The 15,793-nt window shown below is 45.3% G+C and overlaps 1 protein-coding gene across 1 annotated transcript in view; it reads left to right on the forward strand.

Moving 5' to 3' along the window:
- ADCY5 (adenylate cyclase 5) overlaps positions 1 to 15,793 on the forward strand; it is a 290,915-nt gene that overhangs the window by 224,260 nt on the left and 50,862 nt on the right. Inside the window, 5 exon segments of the mRNA XM_032226514.1 lie at positions 2,342 to 2,427; positions 2,430 to 2,452; positions 2,594 to 2,609; positions 2,612 to 2,683; positions 2,686 to 2,719. Coding sequence (XP_032082405.1) covers positions 2,342 to 2,427; positions 2,430 to 2,452; positions 2,594 to 2,609; positions 2,612 to 2,683; positions 2,686 to 2,719 — 231 coding nt within the window.

The following is a 15,793-nucleotide window of genomic DNA, read 5'->3' on the forward strand; positions in this document are numbered from 1 at the left end:
GAATATGTCTAGTCCCCATGTATAAGATTGGTAGAATTCTACTGCTGAATGATTGTGGTCTGCAGAAATCTTTATTTTTAATCTCTTTGACTCTCTCAAAGTTAGTTCCACCGAGTTCTTCTAAAGGGCAACTGGTTAAGTCCCCAAGTGACCTGACTTCTGCCTATGATAAGGATGTTGTGAATCATTAAGAAGAAATGTCTACAAATAAAATGGTTGCTCAATCTAAAAATCTTATATATTAAGACTAGTGTAAATGGTTGATTTTCCTGTCAATATGTGATGTTATATGAGAAGAGAAAGGAGTTTACCAATCTCTGTTCTGATGGTACCCTCTGATTGCGTTGATCAGCCTATTGTTGCAATGCAATAAAAATAAGCTTTGGGACAATGTTTTTCATATCAGTATATTTTCCTCCCATGTCAAGGACAGGAGAAACTACATTGCTGTTGCTCTGTGGATAAACTCTACCCATAGTCTTCTGAGAACTACTTCACTAGAAATAATCATTATTTTGAAAAGAATGAGTGGAATTATTTTATCCATTAACCTTGAATTGAAGTTTAAGTGTTACTTCACACTGCAGACTCAAGTGTTAAGTGAAAGGGTATTGAAGCATCCAGTGGTGGGCAGTTAGGTGAGTCACAAATGGAAAAGGGGTGAGTTTTATGTTCTGACCCTCAATATTATTTAGATTATTGTAGCTGTACGTAATATTTGAGTTAATGTTATTAAATTAAATATCAAATATATTATGTTGCTGTAGTAGCCATCTACCTTAACTTTCTGCTGGATGGTAGTGTCATCTATTTATACTTGTATTCTATGTGCAGTAATTTTGTATTTTGTTAATGTGTAAAAAATGAATTGTTACACGCCCCCCCCCCCAATATGTTTATATAGTGGTGGAATTCTCTATGTGTCTGCAAGTATCGGACTTGGTAACTATACCTTCTGGGCATTATGAAGATTTTTGGAAAGATTTTTAAAATATAGACAAATATAAAGTGTGAAACTGATGTATATAATAAAAGTATTAGCTTCAAATATCATTCTTATTTCAGGAGAATGTTTTTGGATCACATAAACTGCAACATAATCGTTAATAAACAATTAAAATAATTGTTAATAAAACAGACCAAAATTATATTCTTATTCAGAAAAAAAAGGTTGAAGTTGAGTTGGGATAGGAGAGAATGAAAAGATGATGTGATAGTTACCTATTTGGGGGAAGTCCCTATCACGGCTTTTGAAATATTTCCAAATTTGTTGGTTTTTGTTTGTTTGAGGGTTTTTTTAATACCTCATTACTTTTTTCTCCTAATCCTGATATAAAATTTATGGTTAGATTATGGTAGTGATGATAACAAAGATGATTGCTAGAACCAATTTGGTCTAGTGGTTCAGTGCTGGCCTAGGTAGCAAGAATAGAGTCAGCAACAACTAGTGAAATAAAATCCTCAGGAACTCCTTTACTTTATTTTAGTTATCCATGAATGTTATATGGATATAACATTATATTATATATTAAGGTATATTTCATATAAGTTGAAGAATTTAGATATAATTCTTAAAGTATGAGAATTGTAATTTCTTAGAATATGCAACATTTTGCCTTGAAGCTGTATACTATACATACCAGTGGTGGGTTGCCAATTTTTTTATTACCGGTTTGGGCGCTGTTGCGATGCTTCTGTGCATGTGCAGAAGTGTCAGGCCAGGTGGGCGGAGCCTCCCACCACCGCTACTACCGGTTCGCCCAATCCGGGCCGAACCAGGAGCAACCTACCTCTGACACATCCTAAGTATCTCTATTGTCAGAGATTAAAATGCAATATTGAGAAACCTCCAGAATTGCTAACTAATTGTAACCATTAATGTGACAGAAGGCAAAAGCAATTATGAGTGTATGTGTGTAATATATATATATATCATTTAAAAAATAGCAATTTAATTTTGTGTTCTTGCCTAATAAACTGTTTTGGAGAATGCACTCAAATGCATTCCAAAGCTAAGAAAGGCTATCTAGAAAAACCTGAGCACCCATGCTCTGTTTTAGGCTGGAAATTATACAGCAAAGAGCAGACAAACTGCCTTCCGGTATCTATCAATCAAGTGTCTGCTAATTGTTGCCTATCATGAAACATTTTCACATACAGAATTTGCAGGCAGATATAAAGCATTGCCTTGACCAGGTTGCTCATGTTCATTACAAACACCCCTCCTTGAACTTTCTGAACTTTTAGAGATAAAGGAGAATCTATTAAATGAGTTTGAAGAGTATCTTTAATTGAACTATGTCTGCCTCTCCTCTTCTTTTTCCTGCTCTCTTCCCCACAGCATCCTTTTCGCAGATATTGAGGGTTTTACCAGTCTCGCTTCCCAGTGTACTGCTCAGGAGCTGGTCATGACGCTGAACGAACTCTTTGCAGATTTGATAAGCTTGCTGCTGTAAGTAGGGTTCATACTTTGCTTCCTCACTTATAGTAGTGTCCTACTTTAGTCTATTGCAATTATCCATTGCCTTCAAAGGCAGCCTGTCAACATCCTGGATCGTGAAATAAAAGTGCTTTTCCCTTCCCTGTTTTGCAGGAGAATCACTGTTTACGTATAAAATCTTAGGTGATTGCTATTACTGTGTATCTGGATTACCTGAAGCCAGAGCAGATCATGCACACTGCTGTGTGAAATGGGAATGGATATGATAGAAGCCATTTCGTAAGTATACACACCCCAAGGTGAGTAATGATCTTATATATCAAATGGGTATTCCAAATGCTTTAAAACTATAGTTCTGAAATTCCCAGTCAGCAGCGCCAATGTCTGCTAGGAATTCTTGGTGTTATAGTTGTGCCACATGATAAGGCACCAGATTGGAGAAATTAGATATAGACTGATGTTTAATAACACCTTCAGTTGGAATGCTGATTCAGTAACAATGCAAATGTGTGCTGCACCGTTTTTCCATAATGTTGTGTAGTGGTGTGATGTAGCAATTAAAGTGATGGCTTGATACTGTAGAAACCTTATTTAAACATGGAGCTAGTGGATAACTTGGAGCTCAGTCTGGCCTACCTCCAAAGGTATTATAACAAAATAAAAATAAGGAGCGACCTGCTTATTGGTTCCTTAGAGGAAAGGCAGATATATAAAAAACAGTCCTAATATTAGTAATAATTATGAACTTGCCTCATATTAATTTCTTCAAAATGTTACATTGATGACAAAGTAGATATTATTTAGAGGCCCAATCTGAAATCTGGATGACACTAAAATTGTTCCACATCAATATCCACATTTCCCCTCTACCTGTACTCCTCAACCTATGACCACAATTCAGCCCAAAAGTCAGCTGCATTTACAGCCTTTTATGCCACAGTTGTTAAGCCAATCACTGCAGTTTGTAAATGAAACATGGCCATTAAACAAATCTGGTTTCCTCATTGACTTTGCTTGTCAGAAGCCAGCTGGGAAGGGTACAAATGGTAATCACATGACCCCAGGGCAGTATCATTGTCCTAAATCTGTGCCAGTTGCCAAGTGCCTGATTTTGATCATGTGACCATGAGAATGCTTCAGTTGTACGTGTGAAAATCAATGATGTCACTTTTTCCCAGTGTCATTGTAACTTCAGTCACTAAACTAATGGTTGTAAGTTGAGGGATACCTATACTCTGATACGTAGCTAAAATTGTACCAACTAGAGCTGTCAGGGGTTTTTCTTAGCTAACACTTGTTTCACTTAGCACAAGGCATGCTAATTCAACATTTTCTGGCATTCTATGTGAACACAGAGTTAGAGAAGCTGCAGATAGGCTGGCTTCCATGTAAACCTCTGCAATACTAGGCCATGCCTACCCCAGTTAATTCCCTCAAGTCTAGATTGATTCCAGGGGCATGCTGAAGCTCACAAGTCGGCTGGCAACTACAAGGAGGAGGGCCTTCTCAGTAGTAGCCCCGACCCTTTGGAACGAGCTCCCGTGGAGATTCGTACCCTCTCCACCGTCCAGGCCTTCCGCACAGCCCTTAAGAACTGGCTAGCCCGTCAGGCCTGGGGACAAGGATAGCTGCCCCTCCCGAATGATGAATGTATGTTGCTGACTATTTTATTGTATGTTTCTTTGTCAATGTTTGTTTTCCCCTTCCCCTGATTTTGTGTGAGCCGCCCTGAGTCCCCTCGGGGAAAAGGGCGGCATACAAATATTAATAAAATCAAAAAATCAAATCAAAATCACAAGTCATGTGTGTGTGTGTATGTTTGTGTGTGCGTTTGTGTGTGTGTGGTGTGTGCGTGTGTTTGTGTGTGTGTGGAAGTTGCAATCTCAGGGAAGAAACTACAGTTCTTTTGACCTTATTAAGCTGTTGGATACCAAAGGTGCCTTAAAATTATTGTAACATGAGTGTTTGATTTATTGTTTCTTTCAGTTAATTTTAATAGAATGGAGAGGCACCCTGCTTTTCTAGGTTGCACCTATTATTTCAAGATTTCTGTTCTGTAGATTCTGTTCTGTAGATTTCTGTTCAAAGTTAAAGAATTTAATAGCTTTCTAAATTCTTACACTTTTATCAATTAATTGCTGAAATTTTGCAAGGCAAAAAAGCTATGTTAATTTATCAAAAGAGCTTCCTGAACAGTCCAGTAATTATAATGCCTCACAGTTGAGCTTTTTAATCTTTATTACTTTCATTTGTCTGAGAAGCATTCTCTCTTCATCAGGAAGACGGAGGAGGTAGTGAGAACAGAAAGTCTCTCACTCCAGATTTAGAAATGAGGTAAAGATTGTTAAATAATTTTCATCCCACACAAAGCAGGAACCAGGTTTTGAAAGCTGACAAGGGACAATTTGTAAACAGAGAATGGAGTACTCCTCCACACCTATTTCCAACTCTAGTTGTAAACATAGTGCAAGTCTTTGCAAATGCCGCATACTTTACTAACAACCTCACTAAACTCCATTTAGACATTTGGATTTGTTGTGGCCCGCAGAACTGGCAGCAGACTCAGACAGTGAGGAGGTTGGGCCAGTCCTGGAGTCTGGGGAAGGCTCTGATGGGTTTTCCACCTCAAAGGCAAAGATGGGGCCAGGGTCGTCCAACATTTATCAGCTGCCTTCGGAGTTAGATATAAGTGGGGCAGAAGAACAGCTGGAGTCTGTTCCAGATGCACATATGTGCAGAGCTGTCAGGAGAAGGGAGCAACTAAGGAACTGGGTTCGACTTGGAAGTAAAGTGGATGCTGAATGGCCCCTCTCATAGGGAATAAATAGAAGCAAAAAGTAGAATGGTGTTTGCAGGAGACAATTAATTCTCTTATTATTGCTTATCCGAGTTCGTGCCTCACAGAGACTCGTTGCCAGATTTTTCATTTTACACTGTTGTGACTTGAGCTTGGCCTGGCAACTATCCAAGGACTGATAAGGTCTCTTTTTGCAATTAAGCCTTGAAAGCCTTATTGCCGGGACTTTTCTGGATGTGAATGCCAAGAATTCACTTTAACCAAATAAAGGGGGGTGGGATAGGGAGGTCTGTTTCCTTATTCTGTTAAACTTGGGCCAGAACAGGATTGTGTGGCAGACCAAGATATTGTCTTAAGGCCAGACAATATTTTCAAAAACAAGCAACAATCCACAGGGGACATAATTGGGCTCTGGATGACGGAGGCAGCATTGTGACCCAAACCCTGTCCCTTTTCTATATATCCCATGACATCACATACACTAGGGTGACCAGACGTCCCGCATTTGGCAGGACAGGCACTCCTTTTCATAATTTTTCCCGCGTCCCGGGCCGTTCTTAAAAAAACCCGCTTTATTTTGGTGCTCGCAGCTCCCTCGCTCCCCCGCCCATCAGCTGCTAGCTCGCTCGCTCGTTCCGTTCTATTTACACTAAAAATCTAAGCCAGCCCAGCCTGCCGCTCACTGATTGGCCTGGACTCCAGCCAATCAGTGAGCTGGCTGGGATGGAAAACTTTAAGCACCAGTTTTCCATCCCAGCCAGCTCACTGATTGGCTGGAGTCCGCTTAGCTTACCGCGCGAGTCTCCATTTCATTTCGTCTTTTGCTTTTCTGCAGCTTAACTGGTGAGTAACGGTACCGGTGGAAATTGGGAGGCGCTGGGGGGAGGAGACGGCCCTCCTCTCCTTCTCCCCCTTTGCGGAGTTTCCCTGTGTCTCCCAGGTCATGCCCGTCCCCTCTCAAAAGGATTCGGCTCGGCCACCGCCTCCTCCTCTTCTTCTTCCCTGTCTGTGGTTCCGATTGCAGTTGCAAGGAGTGGGAAGGAGAGGAAGGAAGGAGGGAGGGGGGAAGGAAAAGAAGGGAGGGGGGGAGAAGATGGAAGGAGAAAAGATGGAAGGAAGGAGAAAGAATGGAAGGAGAAGGAGGAAGATGGAAGAAGAAAGGAAGAAAAAGAAGAAGGGAGGGAGAAAAGAGGGAAGGAGGTAGGAAGAAAAGGGTCGCCGAGCTCTGATGCCGGCGAAAGAAAAGTCCTTTCCTTCGCCTGAATCACGCCCGAGCTCTGATGCGGGCACCAATGGGGTGCGTGCAGGGAGAAGAGAGATTCCTCCCAGCACGCACCCCACTGACTAAAGCACTTCAGTGGGATGTGTGCAGGGAGGAATCTCCTGTCCTCCCAGCTCTCTTTCGCCCGCAGCAGAGATCGGGCGGGCCAAAGAAAGCACTTTAATCAGTGGGATGCTTGCAGGGAGGAGAGGATATATTCGTCTCTGCGCGCAGCCCACTGATTAAAATACTTGCTTTTGCTCGCCCGAGCTCTGATGCCGGCGAAAGAAAAGTCCTTTCCTTCGCCTGAATCACGCCCGAGCTCTGATGCGGGCACCAGTGGGGTGCGTGCAGGGATGAAAAGAGAGATTCCTTTCTGCACAAGCCCCCCCTTCTTTAGAAGAGCCGGAAGCATTAGTTTAGTATGGATTCCAACATTTACAAGTGCCTTCAGCCTGGCTTATCGATTAATATTGAGCGCAGCAATGGTGAGTGCCGAGAGGAGAAAGGCGACTTGCTTCGGAGCGTCTTTTGCCTCCTTCTGTAGCCCCGGTGTTCTCTGGAGGCTCCACGAGATTAATGCTCAGTGCGTTATTATCACTTTCTTGTAATGCAGAAGGATGGTGGCCGGGCTAAATTCCAGACTCTTTTCCCCTGTTCTTTGGGACAGAAGAGTTGTCAAAGAAGCAAGTTAAAGTCGGGCTATTCTGCCCCTTTGCCTAATGTTACTCACTGGGACTAGCTAGCGGGGCTGAGCGTGTGCTGAGCAGTACCTCCATGTGGTCTCGCTCCTTGATGCTTTTTTAGAACAGGAATGGGGAACTGTGGCCCTTTTAGCAGACTTGTTTTGATGAGCACGGAGTGACTGACGGTAGTTTGTGCCGGCCACGGCCGCTCAAACTAGTGTCAGTCGCCTCCGTGTTCAGCAAAGCAAGCCCGCTGGCGGTGCCTGTGCTGTGGTGGGAAGCAAGCTGCGGGTCCCCCCGCTGCCGCCGCCGCCTTCTTTACCTCCGCCTCTTCCAGAGCCCGGGGTGGCTGTCAGGGCGCTGATGGCGGAGCGGACGCGCCCAGTTTGTTACTGCTTCCAGGGATCAAGACGGATGAGGGAAGCAGCGGTGGCGGACGTCGGCAGCGACTGTAACGACCGCTCGGGTGAGGTGCGGAGGAAGAACGGAAGGTCCCTCCCGCCCACGACGACGGCTCCAGCCATGGACGAGCAGGCTGGCCCCAAGAACAACGCGCTGCTCTTGCTGCCACCTCGGGTGGGAAGCAACCATGCCTGTGCAGCGCCTGTGTTGCGGTGGGAAGCGAGTCCGTGAGGCGTGGTTGCTTCCCGCCCGGAGGTGGCGGCAAGAGCAGCATGTTGTTGTGGTTGTTGAAGAAGATGCCGGGGCCAGCCTGCTCGTCCATGGCTGGAGCCGTCGTCACGGGTGGGAGGGACCTTCCGTTCTTCCTCCGCACCTTGCCCGAGCGGTCGTTACAGTTGCTGCCAACGTCCGCCACCGCCGCTTCCCTCATCCGTCTCGATTGCTGGAAGCAGTACAAACTGACAGCCACCCCAGCCGGCGGCTACCGGGCCTCGCTGGAGTCAATTGCAAAACCGCGTTCAGCGCTTTGAGGACCTGAGGCATCTTGGGAAATGCAGTTCCCTATCGGAAAGAATGGAGTAGCTGTGAATTTGTAACAACAACAGAAGATAATAACTTGGTGCTTCGCAGGTTACGAAAATCTCATGTTTGATTTGCACACTGTTTTTTAAAAGTTAGATAAAGAAATTATGCTGTGAAAGCGACTAGAAAGCCCCCCCTTCCCTTCCTGTGTGCGAGAAAGGGAAGGAGAGGAAGGAAGGAGGGAGGGGAAGGAAAAGAAGAAGGGAGGGGGGAGAAGATGGAAGGAGAAAAGATGGGTGGAAGGAGAAAGAATGGAAGGAGAAGGAGGAAGATGGAAGAAGAAAGGAAGAAAAAGAAGGGGAGGGAGAAAAGAGGGAAGGAGGTAGGAAGAAAAGGGGTAGAGAGGGAAGAGAGGGAAAGAGCAGAAAGACAGAGAAGGTGAAGGTAGATAGGCAGAAGGAAGGAAGAAGGAAGAAATAGGAAAGGAGGGAAGGAGGAAGGAACAGAAGCAAAGAGGAAGAGAGAAATGGAAAGAGCAGAAAGACAGAGAAGGTAGATAGGCAAAAGAAATGAAGCTGAAAGAATGGAAGGAGGAAGGAAGAGAAAAGGAGGAAGGGAGTGAGTGAGGAAAGAAGAGAGGATGGAAGGAGAAAGGAAGGAAGAGAGGGAAAGAGCAGAAGACGGATAAGGTGAAGGTAGATAAGCAAGAGGAATGAAGGAAGAAGTGAGGTGTCTTGAGGAGGGGGAAAACATTTAGTGACCAAAGTTACAATGGCATTGAAAAAAGTGACTGATGACCATTTTTCACACTTAGCGACCGTTGCGACCATTTTTCACACTTAGTGACCGTTGCAGCATCCTCATGGTCACGTGATCAAATTTGTTTGGCAACAGATTTGTATTTATGCTGGTTTCAGTGTCCTGGGGTGACCTTTTGACAAAATATAAAATTTTTAATCAAGCCCCCTTCCCCCTCCCCCCGGTCAATGGTGTCCCTCTTTACCAATCTGAAAATCTTGTCACCTTAACATACACCTCAAAAGGAACAGAATTTAGGAAGAGATGCTAGAATGTAGCTTTGTGAGAGCCTGTAATGATGCTGCTTAAGCATTTCATCCATGTATATTATCATTCTATTGTATTGGGTAAATTGTATTCTTTTTGTAAAACCTCATATTTTAAAGATACTGTTACTAAAAGATGATTCAAATTTGGTTGAGGTTTTTTTTTTGAAGGAAAAAAATCCCCAGCTATTTTAATTAAGAATTGCTTCAGAGTATTATAGTCTCATGAGAAAAAAAGATCAAATTTAATTTTTTTTGTCCAGTTAAAAGACTACTGAAAAGTAACCAAATTCTCACTATGATTAGTGCCAAGAACTTTCCAGGAACATATGGGTGCTCAATATTAACTCTGAAGCTGAGCCCACAGTTATAAATAGTTAATATCATTTTTATTCCAGGACTTGATTGTGGTTAACAAGTATGCTTCTTGGCATTATTTGAAACTAGAAAATTAAAACCCTAATCATAAGGGAACTGTACTTGAACTTCCATAAAGAAATGGTCATTAATTTATTAATATATTTAAAATATTTAAATGGAAAGTAGGCATTTCTGTATTAATATATCAATTTTGGTGCAAAATTAATTTTACAATATTAATACTTCCCCATAAACCATTAGATATTCATCTATCTTTTAATATCCTCATTCATCTGAGTAACACTATTGAAATATTTGTATGCCTTAAACAGGATATTTTCCAGGAGACAATAATCTCCAGGTATATAATAGATTCTGGACAATAAGCAACAACTATTTGCTCAGAAATGTCTTGCTAACTGGGATAATGTTTCATTTATTACAAGTTACTATTTGCTGAGAATACTACTTTCAGATTGAAAATAAATTTTTCTTAATCATCATTTAAAAAATCATTTGCATATATAATACTTTAGATTTAAATTTAAGACTCTCTGGATTTCACCAGTTTGTTTTATTAGACATGCCAAGAGTTCCAGCATCAAATTAAAATTAGAGGACATATTTGATATATTTTAGTTACTAGCCAGATGTACCTATCAGTAATTGCATAAACAGATGAATTACAATAATACATTGTAATCCAAATCTAAATTTGAACCAAAAATTACATTTGAATCAAATCAAAACTCTTCTGCATAGAGCGAGGCAAGCCCAGTTGGTTCATATTTATTAGCATGCAAAGCTATTACAGAAGCCTCAAGTCTTGTATTGACTGAGGCACAATGCTTTGTCATGAGACTGACTGTTTAGGATGACTTGTTAAGGGATTACCTTCTGTAATCTTTCCAATATAACTCTGCAAATCTCAGTATCAAACATCTAACAGAGATTCTAAATGTACAGAGGATGTTTGTCGTCTTTCAAAATTATAGTGATGTATACAGCACCTGGCAGATCTTTAATTTCAGAAAAAGTTTGAAATAGTTCCAAAGGTATAACTTTCTCCATATAATTTTTATATCACTCTATAATTTTCTCTATGACCCAGGAGCCTTCCAGATTTCCTGTAGTGCTTAGAGTGCAACTAAATAACCTGGCAACACATTTGATATTTCTGGAAGATTTGTCACTTTAAAAAATCTGCTCATTAGCTACATCTACAAAGCACATTTTAAAATAACATACAAGAAGTTAAATGGGATTAATTTGCTATAATCACTGTAAATTGTTTCCCAAGAATCCCTTCTTAAGGGCCATTATTTTACTTAGTTGCACATGTTTCCAGCAAGAGGGCCAAAATTACTTTCCCTGATTTTTCTACTTATTTCTAGTACTTTTGTTTCCATTCATGCAAAAGGTCTGGGATAAATTAATAATAATAAAAATAACAATAGTCTATGCTCATGCAGATAAGCAAGTAGCACCCATAGATTCCATAGATCTCCTTTTCAAATTAGACTTCCTTTTCTCCATAGAGTTCATCCATAGATTTCCTTTTTTACATCCATATCCTGGGGATTGCAAGCACACAGGAGAGGCCCGTGTATAGCAGTGATTGGCTGACATGACTAGGCCACTAAGAAATGATCTGCAAAATTATATAAGTGCCACTGTTCTGTTAATAAGGCAGTAATGAGTAATGATCCTCTGTCCAATGCATGAAGCTAACAATTAAGCTAGCAGTGATAAATCTTTTTTTGCGCATGCGTGAGAATAGAATGGCTGCCGAACTCCGCTGCTCCGAATGCTTGAGAACAAGACGACACTAACCGCGGCGCCCAGGACCCCTAATATGGTAACGGAGGGGTTCCTTTTGGGCGCCAGCCTTCAGCCCTTCCAGGGAGGTGGTTGTTTGGGGAGGGGCCGCCTTTGAGCGGCTCCAGGAACAGCTCCGGAACGACGATATCCCCCTTGGCGTGGCTTTCTGCATCGGCCTTTTAAACAGCTGGGAAGCGGCGGCGACGGCTTTGTGCGAGAGGCGGAGGCTTGGCCCTGCCGTTTGGAGGGGTGCCGAACCCCCTCACTGACTGAACAACATCGTGGGGCTGGCTTATGCCCCGAAGAGGGGGTGGAAGGTCCAGGAGAGATGTTTGGACTGGACTGGGACTGGGACCGGGAGGCAGAGGAATTGGTTTCCTGTCTCCGCTATAACTTCGCTCCTATCCCCCCCTGCATCTTGAAGCGGCGTTTTACTACGATCTCGCCGCTGTTTCTGCAGGACCTTAAACGGTTTGACCATCTACCGGCTTGGTTTAGGAGTAAAGCTGGAAGAACTAATCTACGGACTCCCTGTGGCAGCCATTACCATCAGCTGTCACCATTGCAATCATCACTGCCCCAGGAGTGCTGTGTTAGCTGGGAAATTGAACTCCCTCTAGTGGCCATTACGGGTATTTACCTGGTCCATCAAAAAACCTTTACCATCATCAAGCACTATTACATCAGAGAGGCAGTGTGCCAAGAACTTGGACTCCCTCCAGTGGCCATTATTAGTACTTCTTTTTGGCCATATACTTTCCTGGACCATATACAGCTTTCTATTGGACTCCCACTAGACTTTGTTAACGAGAAGGCCAATTCTAAGATCCTGCCTTCACCAATTCGCACAACCGTTTAACCGCGCAATTTTTATCTGGTATGATGAGTGCATGGCATTGTATGTGCTTGAGTGAATGATCCCACTTTTATTATTCATTATCATTGTATTTTTATGTGTTTTAACTTTCTGTGGGGACTGCTTGGGTGAGTGAATGAGTATGTCTGATTCGGAGGACCTGCCGGGAGAAGCGGGGGCCATGGGGGTGGTTGAGGGAACCAGAGACACGGGAGAGGGTCGGGGTATTACGGTCGTAACAGGGAGGGGCAGATACGGCGGGGACTTCAGGGCAGGCCATTACCGGGGAAGGAGGGTTCGCTACATCACAGAGATCCCTCCTTCCGGCCCTGTGAGTCCCACTCCGAGACCAGATGGCGCAAGTAACCAGGACCCTGGACTCAGGTGCTGTCGCTAAATGCCAGGTCTGTGGTACATAAAGCTCCTCTCGTCCGGGACTTAATTTTAGACGAGAGGGCAGACCTGGCATGTATTACTGAAACCTGGCTGGGCCCAGAGGGAGGAGTCCCCCTTGTAGAACTGTGCCCAGAAGGATTTCAGGTGCTGCACCAGCCGAGAGCCCAGGGAAGGGGTGGGGGTGTGGCCGTTGTTATCCGGGAGTCGTTAGTTCCTCGTAGGGTCCCTGCTCCGGAGCTTGTCAGGTGTGAGTCTCTGCTGATAAAGTTGGACCTCAAGGGTCAAGTGGGTTTGCTGTTAACGTACCTGCCTCCCAACAGCGTTGCAGCAGCCCTCCCTCGCTCCTCGAGTCGGTAGCCGAGCTGGCAATTGAGTTCCCTAGGTTGATGGTCCTGGGGGACTTCAATCTGCCTTCGCTCGGTGAAAACTCTGATGGGGCGCAGGAGTTCATGGCATCCATGACAGCCATGGGCTTGACCCAAGTAATCCGGGGCCCAACCCATTCGGCGGGTCACATGCTCGACCTCGTATTTCTCTCGGAGCAGTGGATTTGTGATCTTGGTCTGAGGGGTAACGACATCATACCCCTGTCGTGGTCAGACCACTGCCTACTGAGGCTCGACTTCCAGAGACCAAACCCCCACTGTAGGGAGGAGGAACCGACCAGGTGGTTCCGCCCCAGGCGACTCATGGAACCATTAAGGTTCCAGATGGAGCTTGGGGTCATTCCTGATACTTTCGCCCACAATCCGGTAGAGACTTTGGTTGCTGCTTGGCATTCGGCAGCATCAGAGGCCCTCGACCGGATTGCGCCACTACGGCCCCTCCGAGGCGGCGGATCCCGGAGACCCCCTTGGTTCACCGAGGAACTCCGGGAGATGAAGCGCCGGAGGAGATGCCTAGAGCACCGATGGAGGTCCAATAAGTCCGAATCCAACCGAGCAATGGTAACCACCTGCACCAAGGAATACACCAGAGCACTTAGGGCAGCGAAAAGATCCCATATAGCCACCTTGGTTGCGTCCGCTGAGTCCTGCCCAGCCGCCCTGTTTAAGATAACCCGCTCCCTATTAAATAAAAGGGAAGCGGGGGAACCCTTGCAGGGCAGAGCTGAGGATTATGCCCAATTCTTAGCGGACAAAATTGCTCGGTTTCGGTCGGACTTGGACTCCATCCCTGCAGTTCCAGCCGAGGCACAAGAGGATCAGACGGAACATCTCTGGGTTGAGTTTCAGGATGTTACCCCCGGGGATGTGGACAAGGCCATGAGGGCTGTGAGTGCCTCCACTTGCGTACTGGACCCGTGTCCCTCATGGCTGGTTACCAGCAGCAGTGAGGTGACACGAGGCTGGATCCAGGCGGTCGTGACCGCCTCTCTCCGGGAGGGGAACTTCCCCGCCGCACTGAAAGCGGCGGTGGTGAGACCCCTCCTAAAGAAGCCATCTTTGGATCCAGCTGTCCTTAATAACTATCGTCCAGTCTCCAACCTTCCCTTCCTCGGGAAGGTTGTTGAGAAGGTGGTGGCCTTTCAGCTCCAGCGGTCCTTGGAGGAAGCAAACTATCTTGACCCCTTCCAGTCAGGCTTCAGGCCCGGTTACAGCACAGAAACCGCTTTGGTCGCATTGACCGATGATCTTTGGAGAGCCAGAGATGGAGGATTTTCCTCCATCCTGGTTCTCCTTGACCTCTCAGCGGCTTTCGATACCATCGACCATGGTATCCTTCTGCGACGACTGCGGGAGGTGGGAGTGGGAGGCACCGTGTTGCGGTGGTTCTCCTCCTACCTCTCGGACAGGTCGCAGTCGGTGTTAGTGGGGGGGCAGAGATCGTCCCCTAGGCCCCTAACATATGGGGTGCCTCAGGGCTCGGTCTTATCCCCCCTACTATTCAACATCTACATGAAACCGCTGGGAGAGATCATCCGCAGGCACGGGATCAGATACCATCAATATGCGGACGATACTCAACTGTATCTGTCCGCCCCGTGCCAACTCAATGAAGCGGCAGACGTGATGAACCGAGGCCTGGAGGCTGTTATGGACTGGATGCAGGTTAACAAGCTTGTGCTCAACCCAGAAAAGACCGAGTGGCTGCTGTGTTTCCCTCCCAAAGATTCCACCAATATTCCATCTCTCAGGCTGGGGGGTCAAATTCTATACCCCTCAGAGAGGGTTCGCAACTTGGGAGTCCTCCTAGATCCACAGCTATCGTTTGACCACCACCTAACGGCTGTGGCTAGGGGGGCACTCGCCCAGGTTCGCCTGGTGCGCCAGTTGCGACCCTACCTGAATCGGGAGGCACTCACAACAGTCACTCGGGCCCTTGTGACCTCTAGGCTGGAATACTGCAATGTGCTCTACATGGGGCTGCCCTTGAAGAGCATCCGGCGTCTTCAGCTGGTACAGAACGCGGCCGCGTGAGCGATTGTGGGTGCACCGCGGTTCACCCACATAACACCTATCCTCCGCGAGCTGCGCTGGCTACCTGTCGATTTCCGGATGCGCTTCAAGGTGCTATTAGTCACCCATAAAGCCCTGCATGGTAGTGGATCTGGATACTTGAGAGACCGCCTTCTGCCAATTACCTCCCTGCGACCAATTAGATCACACAGATTGGGCCTCCTCCGTATTCCATCGGCCAGCCAGTGTCGGCTGGCAACCACAAGGAGGAGGGCCTACTCAGTAGTAGCCCCGACCCTTTGGAACGAACTCCCCGTGGAGATTCGTACCCTCACCACCGTCCAGGCCTTCCGCACAGCCTTGAAGAACTGGCTAGCCCGTCAGGCCTGGGGACAGAGATAGTTGCCCCTCCCGAATGATGAATGCATGTTGCTTATTGTTTTTATTACATGTGTCTATGTTATTGTTTGCATTTCCCCCTCCCTGATTTTATGTGAGCCGCCCTGAGTCCCCTCAGGGAAAAGGGCGGCCTACAAATGTCAATAAAATCACAAATCACAAATCACCAGTGTATGTGTTTATCTTTTAAATTGTGCAGTTGTGAAAGGGAAAGACTAAGCTGTGTTTGAGGGATCTAGTGCAAATTTATTCATATGTTTGACTTTTCACCTTCTTTGTGAACTTAGAAGGATAAATATACTGTAGATGCCATCACTTCCTTTAATTCTATCATTGCAAGAACTTGTGCATCTTAGTAATGCATTTGCAGAGATAACTGATGGATTATTA

The sequence above is a fragment of the Thamnophis elegans genome, chromosome 1, assembly GCF_009769535.1.
Source record: "Thamnophis elegans isolate rThaEle1 chromosome 1, rThaEle1.pri, whole genome shotgun sequence".
Taxonomy (NCBI): Eukaryota; Metazoa; Chordata; class Lepidosauria; order Squamata; family Colubridae; genus Thamnophis; species Thamnophis elegans.